We start from the raw sequence: 16,370 nt of genomic DNA on the forward strand, positions 1-16,370 counted from the left end.
TCCTCTTCAATATTTTGAAATAGTTTGAGAAGGATAGGTATTAGCTCTTCTGTGTAAGTTTGGTAGAATTCCCCTGTGAAGCCATTTCATCTTGGACTTTTGTTTGCTGGGAGTTTGTTGATTACATATTCAATTTCAATACTAGCAATCAGTCTGTGCAGATTATCTATTTCTTCCTCATTCAGTCTTGGAAGATTATATGTTTCTAGACATTTATCCATTCTTTCTTGGTCGTCCAATTTTTTGCCCTTAACTGGTTGTATGTAGTATTCCCTTATAAATTTTGTATCTCTGTGATATCAACTGTGATTTCTCCTCTTTCACTTCTTATTTTTTTTATTTTGGTCCTCTCTCTTTTTTTCTTGATGAGCCTGGCTAAAGGATTATCCATTATCTTTACCTTTTCAAAACAGGTCTTTATGTGCTGGGGGATTGATTACTTCACGGCTTTGCATATGAAGGGAGAGGTTACCATGCTTCCATCCAGGTCTCTCCCTCCACTTGTCTACTTTGCCTCTATCCTTACAGTGGTTACAGTGAGTGGGCAGCAAGGGCTTTGACGGTTTGGTTGGATGAAGGGAATGCAGTGTGTTGTGTGATATTTCTTTCTTGGAGGCACCAAGGGGGTTACTTACCATAGACTTTGCTGAAGCCCAACTCATATTTGCAAACAATTTCATCCTTTCTTTTTTGATCTAGGCCAGATGCAAAAAATGTCACTTCATAGGCTTCTGCAAGGGTAACATCCAAAGGTCTGTGTTAGGAGGGGCTGAGTGCTATCTTCCCTCTGATCTCACAGTTACAGAAGGTCATCCAAAACTGAACTCCCAAGTGACTCCTATGAGGAAGCAGCTCTGTCTGAACCAATATCTGTGTACCTCCTGTGCCAGATCCACTCCTAGTGTCACTGAGGGTCCACTCTGAGGCTGCTGGACTGGGCTTTGAGCACTCAGGTTGCGGCTACAAACCTCTCTGAACTGTTGAGCACAAGCCCCGCTGGGGTGCTGCTTCACCTCTGCAACAGAGCCCCCTGTGCCCCAGGCACTGCTGCTCCCAAAGGGGGACTTCTGAACTCTGGTGAGTCTCCAAAGTGGAAGGCAGGGTGATGGTTTCAATATTTCAGCAAAAGACTTCCAGGTAAAGGATTTTTGCTTTGTCCAGAAAGCTCCTCCTTTTGCTTCCCAAACCCCTCCCCCTGCACCCCAATTCCTCCAACAGTATCAACCACAGGAAGGAAATGAAGTCACAGGAAGGTCTAAAATCGGCTTGTGGGGCTGCATGTCCCACGTACAGTCCACTGCCCACCAGCTCTCAGGCAGCAGAAGGACGAACAGTCCCGGGTAGGGAGATGGATCCTTTCTGGAACAGAGAGCTTTCTCTCTGGAAGAAAAGTTGTACACCAGGCCAGCCGGGGGCTCCAGAAAGAGGAGCTGGGGAGGCAGGCGTCTCCCTGAGAAGGCTGGTGGAGCTGAGCATGAAAAGGGCATCTAGCCTGCCTGAGACTGACACAGGCGCACAGGTGCATGTGACCTGCCCTGGGGCGGGTGGGTCTGGGAGCACCACGTGCTGCTTGCGACAGTCACTTTGAGAGAAACTGGACACTGACCAACTGTGACCTGGGTGTCCCCTTAAGGCAGCAGGTCTACTTCTGGTCTTGACCCCAGGGAATTCCTTTCCCAAGCTCGCAGAGGTAAGCATCAGGATGGTCCTACAGTATGACTTCTAGTATCGACTTATTAGGAACAATCTGACTATTGATCAAGGGAGGCCCATGAAATAAATTGTTCCATCCATGCAATGGAATACTATGTAGATGGCTGGAAAGTACTATGTACCGTATGATCCCATTAATGTAAAAATATCCTTGTAAAGTATACTTAGGTAGGTCTTTACATATAAAAGCTGAACTCTTTGTGGTGTTATCTCTGGAGAGAGTAGGATAGGACAAGGGGGGACCTTATCACGGTGGGGGGACAGCCTGGACCCAGGCTGGTTGCAGGAGTGTCCCCGTCTGCGCAGTGTGTCCTGCCTTCATCCTGCAGGTCCTCCTGTCCTGCACAGGCTGCCCCCCCACCAGAGGGTCTCTGGCCATGACGCAGAGCTGGATGCCAGACCTCAGAGGGAAGCCCTGCTCTGCACTGTGTCCTCCTATGGCCACCACTGCTGGGCCCCACCTGCTGGGCTTCCTGCAGACACTCACCCTGGCCCAGTCACATACAGGAAAAGGAGTGACCAGGTGCCACCGCCAGCCTGCCTCTGGGATCCAAGCCCCGGGCAAACCCAGCAACACACAGGAGGGATGAATCCCCAAACCACGGTGCCAAGTGCCTCAGGCCAGGCCCTGCGCTCATCCCCTGTGAGTCCCTGAGGAGAGGTTCTAAAGCAGCAAACTAGCCTGTGGAGGAAGAAATCAGGGAGTAGCTGCCTCCAGGGGGTGGGGCAGGGATTGCCTGGGAAGGGAGCTGAGGGGACTTTCTGGGGGCAAATGTAATGTTCTGAGTCTTCATAGGGTTGGGGATTACACAGGTGTGTGCATTTGTCAGAACTCGTCAAATGATACACTTGTTTGTTGCATTTCAAAAAGAGAAATCTTAAAAAAAATTGTTTCCCAGGTAAAGAAATGTGGCCAGTAGCCTGATGACTATAAGTTATTTTGAAATGCATCAAGATATAAGATGGGGACTTCCCTGGTGGTGCAGTGGTTAGGAATCGGCCTGCCAATGCAGGAGACAAGGGTTCGAGCCCTAGTCTGGGAAGATCCCACGTGCCATGGAGCAACTAAGCCCGTGCACCACAACTACTGAGCCTGAGCTCTAGAGCCCGCAAGCCACAACTACTGAGCTCGCGTGCCACAACTACTGAGTTTGTGAGCCTAAAGCCCGTGCTCCGCACCGAGAGAAGCCACGGAAATGAGAAGCCTGCGCACCGCAACGAGGAGTGGCCCCTGCTCGCCACAACTAGAGAAAGCCCACAGCAAGGGAGACCCAATGCAGCCAAAAAAAAAAAAAAGAAATAAGATGAACTGATGAAAACAGAGAGTCAAGAAAGAGAGAGGAGTTAGATAAATAAATGATAAAGGAGATACAGTCAGGTATTAATTGCAGACCCAGGTAGTGGAGAGAGGGGTATCCATCGTACGAATCAGGGAGTAGCTGCCTCCAGGGGGTGGGGCAGGGATTGCCTGGGAAGGGAGCTGAGGGGACTTTCTGGGGGCAAATGTAATGTTCTGAGTCTTCATAGGGTTGGGGATTACACAGGTGTGTGCATTTGTCAGAACTCGTCAAATGATACACTTGTTTGTTGCATTTCAAAAAGAGAAATCTTAAAAAAAATTGTTTCCCAGGTAAAGAAATGTGGCCAGTAGCCTGATGACTATAAGTTATTTTGAAATGCATCAAGATATAAGATGGGGACTTCCCTGGTGGTGCAGTGGTTAGGAATCCGCCTGCCAATGCAGGAGACAAGGGTTCGAGCCCTAGTCTGGGAAGATCCCACGTGCCATGGAGCAACTAAGCCCGTGCACCACAACTACTGAGCCTGAGCTCTAGAGCCCGCAAGCCACAACTACTGAGCTCGCGTGCCACAACTACTGAGTTTGTGAGCCTAAAGCCCGTGCTCCGCACCGAGAGAAGCCACGGAAATGAGAAGCCTGCGCACCGCAACGAGGAGTGGCCCCTGCTCGCCACAACTAGAGAAAGCCCACAGCAAGGGAGACCCAATGCAGCCAAAAAAAAAAAAAAGAAATAAGATGAACTGATGAAAACAGAGAGTCAAGAAAGAGAGAGGAGTTAGATAAATAAATGATAAAGGAGATACAGTCAGGTATTAATTGCAGACCCAGGTAGTGGAGAGAGGGGTATCCATCGTACGTTCATTTCCACTTTGCTATAGGTTTGAAATCTTCCGTAATAAAAAGCTGGAATAAAAACAATGAATTGAATGATAAAAATTAAAAAACAAAGCTGTGGACACAGCCAAGCAGAAGTCATGATTCATACTGGGTGACAAGTGCCTGACAAGAGACAGGACTAGAGCAAGGGCTGTGAGAGGCCAGGGGGACCAGTTGACTAGGAAAGGCTTTGGGATTGAGATGCCCTGAGAATAAAGCCTAAAAGGATGGTGGGCTGGACCCTGTAAAGCTGAGGAAGGTTTTTCAGGGAGCCCAGTCCCCCCAGCCCCCAGCCTTTGCAGCAGGTGGGCTTAGAGCAGAGGTTGGACCTTGGAGGGCCCGGTTGTCTGGCTTGGGGGCCTCAGCCTCCATGGTCAGGCTGGGGTAAGGAAGTGGCCTTCTCTGACCCTCGGGCCCTGTGCAGAGGATGGCTGGAGCACAGGCCTGGAGGCAGGGAGGCCAGCAGAGGCCTCTTCCTAGTCCTGGAGGGAGGCCGAGAGGCTGAAGAGGGCACGTGCCTCATGCTCCCCACTCCCGGCTTCCTCACACCCGGCCCACTGACTTATTCAGAACGACAGCCTGATGAACAGCTACTACTTTATTTGGGGTCCAGGTCCCTGCCTTGAGCTTTCCCTCCAGTGACAGTCATGCTGTGTGGCAGCTTTTGACAAGATGACAGCAGCTGTAAAGGTCAGAGCAGCAGTGCTGGGCCACGCCTGCAGGGGGTGTGCGGTGGGCACCTGTCACCTCAGCTGGGCCACCACAGGGCATGAATGACAATGGGCATCTTCCTCTATGGTTTGACAGGCCTATGTATGTCTCAGGGACATAATCAGAGAATTGAAGCTGTCAGGCTACTGCATGGCTGGCACGTGACACCAGAGAAGCCCTGGTTTCGTGTCTGGGGGCAGCAGAGCTCAGATATGAACATTGCTGTGTCTGACCCCATGGCCTACTGTGCTGTAGCCTTGCAGTTCAGAGCAGTGGCCAGGCCCAGCTTCCTGGGTCTGCGTCCAGCTGCATCCAGCTGTGTGCTGTTACCAGTGGGAGCGTGTGCTTATCCACCCACCTCAGCTCCACAAATCCCAGTGATGTGGACTCATGAGCCGGCACGCACAGAGCTCACTGAGAGAGAGGGCTTCTTCCAGAAAAGCAACTGCACAGGATCCTCCCCACACCAATGCAGGGACCCTCCCAGGGGAGAGAAGGCAACCTTGTCAAGTTCCAGATCTCAGGGAGAGGTCGACCCCATTGAACCACTGGGTGTAGTGATAGCTGTGAGTATTTGTTGGATGCTTTTGTCAGTCTGTGTTGCTAGTATGACGCTGACCGTGAACTATGTCCAATTCTTTTCTTCATCCACTGAAATAATCATATTTTTCTTCCCCATTTTGTTGATGAGGAAAATCACATTGATATTTCATATACTGAATCAGGCTTGCATTTCAGAGGTGAGCCCTAATTATTCTTGATGTATTATCCTTTTTGTTATGTTGTTGGATTCTATTTGCTAGTGATTTGTTGTGGGTTTTTAAAATAAAGTTTTTCTGATTTCTTAATTAAACTTTTGGTTTTGAGTTCAAAAAATATGTACACTAAACTTATCATTTTGCAGTATTTTTGTGTCAAGTCATTTTGTGGCATACATCAAACTTATACAGAGCTGTATGTCAATTACATCTCAGTAACACTGGAAGAAAGAAGTAATTATACAAATATACACACCCCCCCAACACTCAGCATACACACCTCACATAAACATTCCCTTATATGCCCAATGTAGTCCTATGCCCATAATTTCCATACAATCACCCCACACACTCAGACACCACACTCACACACGCCATACACACGACACGCACACCCCACACATAGTGAAACCATGTGGTCACCGCACACCAACTACGTACAGTGGGCACATTCACAACTCACACAAACACACAGCCCTGTGTTTAAAACAGCACTCAGCTCTTACCTCCTGTACAGACACTGGAAGGCTCCACAGCTGTAATTTCAATACATGACTTAGTTTCGAGCTAGAACAGGGAGATGAGGGTCAGGGGCTTGACTGCGGAGGCTTGGCGAGAAGCTACCCCTTCCCACTTCTCACGTCCAGCCCTCACTCACTGGCTCAATGATGTATTTAAGAGCCTTGAATCCTTGGTCCACTCCAAAGACGTGATGCGGGCTGTCTGCGATTTCCAATAACTACAGCAGAGAGGAGATGGTTGGCACACAGTCAGGGGTTGAGGACGCAGCAGGTCCTATCCCAGGAGACAGGCTCTTGCCACCTGCCATGCTGGATTCTAAGGCCACACGCTGGCATCTGCTAGCAGCCCACCCTCAGGGAGTGGAAAGCTCCTCCACCCGTACCTCTGGTGTACAGGTTTACACAACACTTGCTATTCATCTGCAGTGGCTACCTGTTGTCCAGACACTTGGGGTGGGTAGAGGGCCATACTCTTGGAGACCCTGGGACAGCTGCCTTTGAAAGATTTCCCCAAATGGGCTCAAGAGTGGCACCTGGTTACCTGTTTTGAATTACCTGGTCTTCCTCAAAGTTTTTTACACCCACACAGTATACTGTTGCTCCCATTTCCCGAGCCTTTTCAGCCTAAGAGGAAAAAAGTGTGAGTACAATTCACAAAACAGGTGGAGCACAAAGCTGGTAACGACGGTCTGGACTTACTTCTTCCTTAGTCATTTCAAACGACGCTTCCTCCAGGGTTCCATCGGTCAAGGAGATAATCATAGAGGGAACCTTGTTTTCTGCAGAAGAAGCAGGGAGTGGCCTGGTCAGCAAGGCACCTGGAGTGACCTGCCTCAGGCTGCCAGGCCCGCAGCACTGCTCCCACTCCTCCCCGTCCTGGGGAGAGGTCACCCTGACCTGAGTACCCACCACCCAGAACGCCTGGAGGGAGAAGGGGCCTCAGCCCAGGACCCACTTGACAGACGAAGAGCCTGAGACCGGACCAGAGCCCTTCCTAGTGGACCCTCACTATGGGCAGGTGGCACAGCCTTTGCCCTGAAAGGCAACTGCAGCTACATCACAGGACGAGGACAAACCCCTCAAGTGAGCACAGGGAGGAGCATCCAGAATGACTGTCAAGTTGCTTGGGCAGCAGCCCCCGCCCAGCTCCCGCCTTTCCCCAGCAGCCCATGCATCCTTACTGACAAGGGCTGCAACCCTACAGTCTCGATGCAGGTGGTCTGGGCCAAGTACAGCCATTTCCACAGTCGGAGGCACAGTCACAGGATGAGAGTCAACCGGAGGGAAGAGGCTCAAGGGAAAGGAGGCAGAGCCAGAACCGTGGTGGACAAAGTGTGGGCAGCCGGGGGGCAGTCTCAGGAAGTCTCTGTTCCCTAAACTGAACCCTGTCTGCTCACCGTCCCTGGAAGTTCTCTTTTCTTTTTCATGCAGCCCAACCATAGGTCAAGAACTTAATATCTAGTAAGAACAAGGAATGTAATGCATGATGCCATGGGGTTCTCGGAAGCATCCCTGGGGGTGGTATTCATCCTCACTGCGCAGAGGAGGAACCTGCAGCACAGAGAGGACAAGGGACTTGCTCCAAGGTCAGTGCTAGGATTGGCCAAGGTGGGTCTGCACCAGCCCTCGCTGAGGCCCTGGGTCTGCACCAGCCCTTGCTGAGGCCCGCACCTAGCTCTGTCCCACCTGAGCACAGTGACATCAGCAGGCAGCTTACCTCCTGAGTTAGCTTGTTGAATCTGTTCATTTGCCTGCAACAAAATGAAGGAAAGTTGGGGGAGGGCAGTGAGATGACCCAATAATAATCTAAGAACTTGATAAAGCAGAATAAATTCTCAGAGCTGTAGGATCTGTACCTTTTTAAATCCTTCCTGCATGTGTGTGGCTCCTGTAGGTACTATATTCTTAAGTCTGCTAAGACCATCACGAATTTCATTTCTGAAAAAAATCAGTAAAGGGGGTTGAGGAGGAATGAGGGTTGACTGTTACAAAACAGACCACTTGTCCTGGTGCCATTCTGCCCTGTGGAGACCTGCCTGGACCAGAGAGGACACACGTGGCCCTGTGATGACCTTTCTGCCTGTGTCTTTGACACTGACAGGCCTTGGTCAGTGCTGCTCTGTCCCCTATTCAGTGGGTATGGAGGATGCTGCTTTGCTGGTCCCTTTGCTGGTCCCATGGGTAGGGACTGGCTTTCAATGGGCTCATCCCTGTCTCAGGCAAGCAGACCTCAGGGAACTCAGCAAGTGCCCTGCCTTGACTGTCCGTGGTGAGCGGGGAGCGCCCATGGATGCGCACCTGTGAATCCATCACCCCCAGTGGACTGGTGGTACTGCTGGCATCTAAGGGGTCCCTGGTGAAGTCACAGTATCATCCTACAGACAAGGCTGAGTGTGGAAAGGTGCTCTGCTGATACTCCTGCCCTGTCCCCTCCTCCCCTGCCACAGACCCCTGAGGTGGACTTGGTCCCTCCAAGCCACTTCCTCCTCTGGATCGGTGCTAAAGGAAGTAGTCAAGCTGCTCCGTTAAGTCTAGGGCTCCTGGGCTTCATGTGCTCCTGAAGAAATACACCATAAGCTGGAAAAGAGGCCTGAGGCGCGTCCATGTGGGAGGAAGAACAGTGACCCCAGGCTGCCATGGGGATGGGCAGTCGGCCTCTGTTAAAGCAGAGAGCAGGGGATGGGACTGGGACACACCAGGGGTGGGGCGTAGGTTCAGGCTAATCCAGTGTGATGGGCTGAGCAGTCACAGCAAGTCTAAGGACAACGTGGTCCCTGAAGGCTGGCTCTTGCCTTGCGCAGAAGGGATTCTGCCGTGAGGTGCAATCTGAGAGCCCCAGGTCCTGCCCTGCCTGACCCAGCCCAGGAGCTGAGGAGGCTGTGACCCAGGGCCAGTGGAGGCCAAACCAGGCCCTGCCCACCCCAGCACAAACAGCCTCCCCTCTTCCTGACACTTTTGGGAAGATTTCTGTTTTCTTGACAGCACCCACAAATACGCTGGAGCTCTCATCTCTCCGCAGCCTTCGGCCCGGGACTGAGCTTGGCCAGGCTTCACGCCTGCCTGAGCGGGCCTTTTTCTTGGGCTGCCCCTCCCCATCCTTACTCCCAGCTCTGTGCGCTAGGCTGCTTATGCCCTCATCAGGCCCTTCACTTCTTAAGATTCCACCCCATTTTTCACTCCCCTGAGCCCACTCCCACTTCTGACACCTTCCCTTGAGGAAGACATCGTCACCTCCACTTTCCAGAGAGGACCCCGGAGACCCTCAAGAGCCTCCGCACAGCTCCCTTGGTTCAGGCTCTGAACCCCTGCCTTGGAGAAGGCAGTGATCCTCCTCTCTCCCATGGGCAGCTCCTCCCCCAGAGGCCCCCGCCCAGCCCCCGCCTCTCTTTCTGCCACCTGCCTGACAGCCCCCCACTGACTTGCTGTCTTCCACCTCAACCTCACTCAGGTGTCTCTCTCTGAAATGCAGAAGACAGGGACACACCAAACCACGCCTTCCCCTAGCTCACCTGACAGGAAGCACAGCCCCTGCTTCTCCTGGGAGCCAGGCATGGGGAGTGCTGTGTCCACGCACTGGCACCAACACACTCCCTGGCTTCCGGTCATTTGCATCATGAGCATCGGAACCTCCCGGCTACTCAGGAGCTCCATATCTTCCCACCTCCAGGGCTTTGGGCACATCGCTGGGCCCTCCTAACGGCCCACCTAGGATGCTGGTGTGTCATGCTTCCCTCCCGCACCCCAGCCCACACTCACGGGCTCCCTTGTCTCAGACCCACCAAGGGACCAAGCTCCCCTGCACTGAAGCTCCAGCACTTCAGCACTGCCCACGCCTGCCTCCTGGTTCTGACCGTGCCTCCCCTCTTCCCCCACTGGCCCAGAGCAGAGAGTGACACACAGAGCAGGTGCCCAACACAGGCCAGTGTTCACACAGGGCCCACACATCTGCTCCAGCAGATCCCAGGAGTCCTTGCAGTGAGCCAGTTCTCAGAAAAGGGAAGAGCGCTGAGAGGACACAGGCCAGGTGGAGGGCAGGGCTTAGAGGGGGCGGAGATGGTCTAGCAGCACGGGGTCTGCCAGGGCCAGCACAGCCAGGGGTCAGTGGGAGCCATGGAGCTGGGGCTGGAGGTCAGAGTGGACACTGAGGGGAGCCCAGGACAGCCCAGCCTGCACCCAGTGGGAACTGTCAGCTCCCTGGCTCTCAATGGACCCCATCCACCACGTCTGCCTGGGGGATTAAAGCAGCACTTACCTGTCTGAGGTGAGCTTCATGAGGGTGTGACCCAGTGTGGAGTAGGTGATGAAGGATATTCGCAGGTTAGGGCTGGGGAGGAAGCATGGGCTCATGAGAAGGTATACGTTACACAGGCTCAAAATGAAGCCAGTGAGCAGCCAGAAAGAAGGTGCATCCCAATTTCTCTGTTCCTCACCCCAACCCTTCTGCTTTGGGGTCCATTTCCCAAACCCTGGAAGCTCCTATATCTTTAGTGAAGGACTTTAGGAATCTTGGTAAAGGAGGCCTGTGGAGATGTGGTGCCTTCTTGGAAGAAAGTGCCAGTATGGCATCCTGCTCCAACCCTATGCTCCCAACACCCCCCTCCACCAAAGAGTCTTTCTCTCAAACACACACACACACACACACACACACACACACACGCACACACACACATAGGTGCACATGCACACACCAGGAGACAGACACCTATGCCTCTGGCATGAGGGCCTCCCAACTGGCTTCTCCTCTTCTATAAAATTCTTTGTACCTTCACTCCTCTTCCCTCCTTTATAGCCCTCCCTGCCTTATCTCCTCTCATATAGAAAAATCATTCTCTTTCTTGGCAGCTATTCATATACATCCCTCCCTTTCCTCTCCCTGGCCACTGCCTTTTGGTCCATTGACCCTCATTATCTTTTAGCTAAATTGCTACAATAGGTTCATGGATAAGCTCCCTACTGCTCCTCATTCTTGTTACAAAACATTTTACCCACAATATCAGACTGTCCTTCCTGGGACACAACCTTGATCATGTCAGACCCCTGACCAAGAATCATCTATAGCTCCCTATTGTTCACAGCAGAAAATACAAGTCCCTTGGCCTGATGACCTTGGTCCAAATCTGTCCTGTCCAGCCTCATCTCCTAGCTTTCTCCTGAGTTAACCCTACTCTCCATCTGAACAGACCACTCACTGCACAAGAAGTCTCCTTGATGGTTCCTGTTACCCTGTCTTTCCCCATTCTTCAAGACCTAGTTCAAAATTCCACATCCTCTGAGAAACCATCCTTGACTTTTTTCCTAAGAATTCTTGCTTTCTCCTTTTAATCTGCCTTATAAGTCCTTCGCCCTTTTCTTTTGGCCCTTGGCACCATTTAACCTGGTGTTTAGTTATTGTGTTACTGGTTTGCCTGTTTCCTCATCTATGAGGTCCTCAAGGGCAGACTGTGTCCCCTACAATATGGCCCGACTTCCAGGTAGGAGCTAAGAAAGCTGCTAAGACCTGATGGAACCAGCGTGATCTCTTCTGCTTCAGAACACCGCCCTGGGCTCTGTGCTCCTGACCCGAGGGGCTCCCATGGCCACTGAGTCTAAACAGCTGTGTACTCTGCCTGGCAGGGGTAAACACCCTGCAACTTGGAGAAGTCGTACTTGTCATACTTCTTGACCAAATCCTCCACAAAGGTGTAAATATCCATCCAGTTGTTGTTCACACTGCCTGACCTGAAAATGAAGAAAACCTGAGTCAGACAGATGAGGTGCATCTATTGTGTGGGCAGAATTTCTGTCTCCCCAGCTTCCAGCAGACACTTTAGCAACTCCCCCGCCACCAATGTAGCTGAAGGCTGCCACACTCCCTCAGAGACCTCAGTGGGTCACCGTGGTGAAGACTTCATCAGTGTGAGTGTGGGAAGGGTGACCAACCAGACCTGTGTGCTTGGGACTCAGGAACTTTTATGGATGAAGGACTTCTGGTGACAAACTAGGATGGGTGGGCAGGCCTGGTGGAGCTGTTCCACAGGAAATGATGTAGGATGCATTGGTTGGAAAAGCCTCCAGTGATTCTGATATGACTCTTTTGGTCCCTCAATTCCCCTTGCGAATAAATCATTCCTAGCTGTCTACTCCTCTCCTGCCCCTTGAAAAGGTGTGGGTGTGGGCAGGGGTCAGCGCTCTCTGGCACACCATTCCCACAAAAGTCTCTTAGTTGGTCCTATCATTCATTCTGCATCCTCTAGGCTGCGTCTAAATCTCTCAACAAATAGTGATGAAACTAAGAATAGATTCTTTTAACATTATCAAGATTATCATTCATTGAGATGTATGTACCAGGCACTTTACATACATGATTTCCAATTCCAGAACAACCCCATGATATCAGCATTATTTTCATTTTCATAAGAAAGTTGAGGCTCTCGCAAGTCATGGAATTTTCCACAATTTCCATAGCTAACATGGATCTGAATCCAGATTTCACCTCAAAACCCATGCTGTACCCATTGCACTGGGCAGATGTGTGTGACATGGCTATGTCCAACAATTGCTGGGTAGCAAACACTAGACTCTGACAACTCCCACAATATAAACTTTCTATCAGAAGCTTCCATGCTAAAGTGCAAGACAACTTTTTTTTTTTTTTTTTTTTGCGGTACGTGGGCCTCTCACTGTTGTGGCCTCTCCCGTTGCAGAGCACAGGCTCCGGACGCGCAGGCTCAGCGGCCATGGCTCACGGGCCTAGCCGCTCCACGGCATGTGGGATCTTCCCGGACCGGGGCACGAACCCGTGTCCCCGGCATTGGCAGGCGGACTATCAACCACTGCGCCACCAGGGAAGTCCCGTAAGACAACTTTTTAAACTAATGGTAACACCTGAAACTAATATAATATTTTAAGTCAACTATACTTCAATTAAAAAATAGAACTATGTACTCAACTCAAAAAAAAGAGAACACATCAAAATAATTATACACCATGTCCTAATAAGATTTATCCTTAGAATGTGAGCATGGTTCAACACATGCAAATTTAAAAGTGGGATACACTACATTAATAGAATGAAAGATAACAATCAGATGATCATCTCAATAGATGCATAAAAAGCATTTGACAAATTACAACAACACTTCATGCTAAAAACTTCAAACAGATTGGGTATAGAAGGAACATACCGCAACATAATTAAGGCCATATACAACAAACCCACAGTTAACATTACACTCGATGGTGGAAAGTTGAAAGCTCTGCTTCTAAGATCAGGTACAAGACAAAGATTCCCACTCTTACCACTCTTATTCAACATAGTCCTGGAAGTCCTAGCTAGAGCTAATTGGAATAACAAAGAAACAAAAGGCATTCAAACTGGAAATGAAGAAGTAAGCTTGTCATTATTTGTAGATGATTTGATTTTGTATACAGAGAATCCCAAAGACTAAACCAAAGACCTGTTGGAACTAAACAATGAATTCTGTAAAGCTGTAGGATATAAAATCAACATACAGAAATCGGGGGGTGGGGCACGGAGGAACACAAGGGAACGCAGCCAGCACTTTCCCTGTCCACTTAGGCACCAGGGAACCTGCTGGGCTCCAGGGCCTAATCCTCTGCCCTCGGAGCCTCCCTTCTGCTGCGCAGAGCCCAAGCCCCGCCCCTACACCCACACCCAGGGTCCTACATCTGTATTTGGAGACCCCCCTCTGAGACCCCTTCCAACAACGCTGGGCCTAAACCCCACCCACACACCCTCACCCAGGGCCTTACCTCCAAACCCCAGAACTTCACACTCCAGAGGCCCCCCTTTGGACGAACTGTCTTTCCGCTACCGGGCAGGTCCTAAGCAGAAGCCCCACTCCACGCTTGAACGTCGCCCCGCCTAGGGCCTGCCCCCAGGGCCTCTTCCAGCTGCGGCTGTGTGGGTCCTGAGCCTAGGCCCCACTCCACGCTCAAACATCACCCCCTCCGGCCTACATCCCGCCCCACCCTAAACCCTGCCCCTGCCTAAGTTCCACCTCTGCCTAAACTCTGCCCAAACTCCTCCCCCCCATAGCCAAGGCTTTTTTTGTTTCGTTTTTCCTTTTTTTGGCTTTTATTTATTTGAATTTTTAGAATTTTATTTATTTTTTTATACAGCAGGTTCTTATTATCCATTTTATACATATTAGTGTATTTATGTCAATCCCAATCCCATTTTTTCTGTTTTTAGACTGGGGTTCTGTTTTACCTTCCTGTTGATTCATTGTTGTTGATTCATTTATATTTTCATTTTTTCTAATAAATCTTTTATTTTTCTAATTTTATTTTACTCTTTATACTTCGTTATTGTTTTGCTTCTGTTGGCTTGTCCCCCCCCCACCCTTTCTTCTTTTTTCTGTTGTGGTTTTGTTTTACCTTGTTGCAGTTGTTTCAATTATATTTTTATTTTTCCTAACATATTTTTATCTTTCTAATTTTCTTTTGTTTTTTCTTCTTTGTTATTGTACGGCTCCTTTTTTTCTTTTCTTTTTTGTTTTTTTTGCCTCACCACGCAGCTTGTGGGATATTGGTTCCCAGGCCAGAGGTCGGGCCCAAGCTCCTGTGGTGAGAGCTCTGAGTCCAAACCACTGGACTAGCAGAGAACCTCAGACCCCAGGGAATATTGATCTGAGTGAGGCCTTTTGGAGGTCCTCATCTCCACACCAAGACTCTATCCAGCTGTCTGCAAACTCCAGTGCTGGACGCCTCAAGCCAAACAGCCAGTAAGACTCCTGTCCACAGCCCCACCCATCAAAAAAAAAAAATGAAACGACAAAAAAATATGTTACAGATGAAGGAGCAAGGTAAAAACCTATAAGACCAAATAAATGAAGACGAAATAGGCAACCTACCTGAAAAATAATTCAGAGTAATGATAGTAAAGATGATCCAAAATCTCGGAAATGGAATGGAGAAAACAGAAGAAACATTTAACAAGGATCTAGAAGAAGTAAAGAGCAAACAAAAAGTGATGAACAACACAATAACTGAAATTAAAAATTCTCTAGAAGGAATCAATAGCAGAATAACTGAGGCAGAAGAACGGATAAGTGAGCTGGAAGATAAAATGGTGGAAATAACTGCCAGGGAGCAGAATAAAGAAAAAAGAATTAGCAAGGATCTAGAAGAACTAAAGAGCAAACAAACAGTGATGAACAACACAATAACTGAAATTAAAAATACTCTAGAAGGAATCAATAGCAGAATAACTGAGGCAGAAGAACGGATAAGAGAGCTGGAAGATAAAATAGTGGAAAAAACTGCCAGGGAGCAGAATAAAGAAAAAAGAATGAAAAGAATTAAGGAAAGTCTCAGAGACCTCTTGGACAACATTAAATTATGTACCAACAATGTACCAACATTCGAATTATGGGGGTCCCAGAAGAAGAAGAGAAAAAGAAAGGGTCTGAGAAAATATTTGAAGACATTATAGTCAAAAATTTCCCTAACATGGGAAAGGAAATAGTCAATCAAGTCCAGGAAGCGCAGAGAGTCCCAGACAGGATAAATCCAAGGAGAAACATGCCAAGACACATATTAATCAAATTATCAAAAATTAAATGCAAAGAAAAAATATTAAAAGCAGCTAAGTGGGAAACACAAGAGAAGAAAAAGACCCACAAAAACAAACCCAAATCAATTAAGAAAATGGTAATAGGAACATACATATCAATAATCGCCTTGAATGTAAATGGATTAAATGCTCCAACCAAAAGACACAGACTGGCTGAATGGATACAAAAACAAGACCCTTATATAGGCTGTCTACAAGGAACCCACTTTAGACCTAGGGACAGGTCTAAAGTGAGGGGATGGAAAAAGATATTCCATGCAAATGGAAATCAAAAGAAAGCTGGAGTAGCAATACTCATATCAGATAAAATAGACTTTAAAATAAAGACAGTTACAAGAGTTAAGGAAGGACACTACATAATGATCAAGGGATCAATCCAAGAAGAAAACATAACTAGTATAAGTATTTATGCACCCAACATAGGAGCACCTCAATACATAAGGCAAATGCTAACAGCCATAAAAGGAGAAATTGACAGTAACACATTAATAGTGGGGGACTTTAACTCCCCACTTACATTAATAGACAGATTATCCAGACAGAAAGTAAATAAGGAAACACAAGCTTTAAATGACACAATAGACCAGATAGACTTAATTGATATTTTTAGGACATTCCACCCGAAAGCAGAAGAATACACTTTCTTCTCAAGTGCACACAGAATGTTCTCCAGAATAGATCACATCTTGCGTCACAAGTCAAGCCTTGGAAAATTTAAGAAAACTGAAATTGTATCAAGTATCTTTTCTGACCACAACACTATGAGATTAGAAATCAATTACAGGAAAAAAAAACAGCAAAAAACACAAATACTTGGAGACTAAACAGTGCAGTGCTAAATAATCAAGAGATCACTGAAGAAATCAAAGAGCAAATCAAAAAATACCTAGAAACAAATGAAAATGAAAACACGA

The 16,370-nt window shown here is 48.7% G+C and overlaps 1 protein-coding gene across 1 annotated transcript in view; it reads right to left on the reverse strand.

The window, feature by feature from the left end:
- Nucleotides 1-16,370, reverse strand: part of ANTXRL (ANTXR like) — a 52,912-nt gene that overhangs the window by 23,447 nt on the left and 13,095 nt on the right. Inside the window, exons 2-9 of the mRNA XM_007121305.2 lie at nucleotides 11,526-11,597; nucleotides 10,132-10,203; nucleotides 7,736-7,817; nucleotides 7,597-7,630; nucleotides 6,579-6,658; nucleotides 6,435-6,503; nucleotides 6,017-6,097; nucleotides 5,865-5,925 (exon numbers count right to left, since the gene is read on the reverse strand). Of these exons, the coding sequence (XP_007121367.2) occupies nucleotides 5,865-5,925; nucleotides 6,017-6,097; nucleotides 6,435-6,503; nucleotides 6,579-6,658; nucleotides 7,597-7,630; nucleotides 7,736-7,817; nucleotides 10,132-10,203; nucleotides 11,526-11,597 (551 nt within the window). The remainder of the gene's footprint in view (nucleotides 1-5,864; nucleotides 5,926-6,016; nucleotides 6,098-6,434; nucleotides 6,504-6,578; nucleotides 6,659-7,596; nucleotides 7,631-7,735; nucleotides 7,818-10,131; nucleotides 10,204-11,525; nucleotides 11,598-16,370) is intronic.

This window comes from Physeter macrocephalus, chromosome 20, assembly GCF_002837175.3.
Source record: "Physeter macrocephalus isolate SW-GA chromosome 20, ASM283717v5, whole genome shotgun sequence".
Classification (NCBI taxonomy): Eukaryota; Metazoa; Chordata; class Mammalia; order Artiodactyla; family Physeteridae; genus Physeter; species Physeter macrocephalus.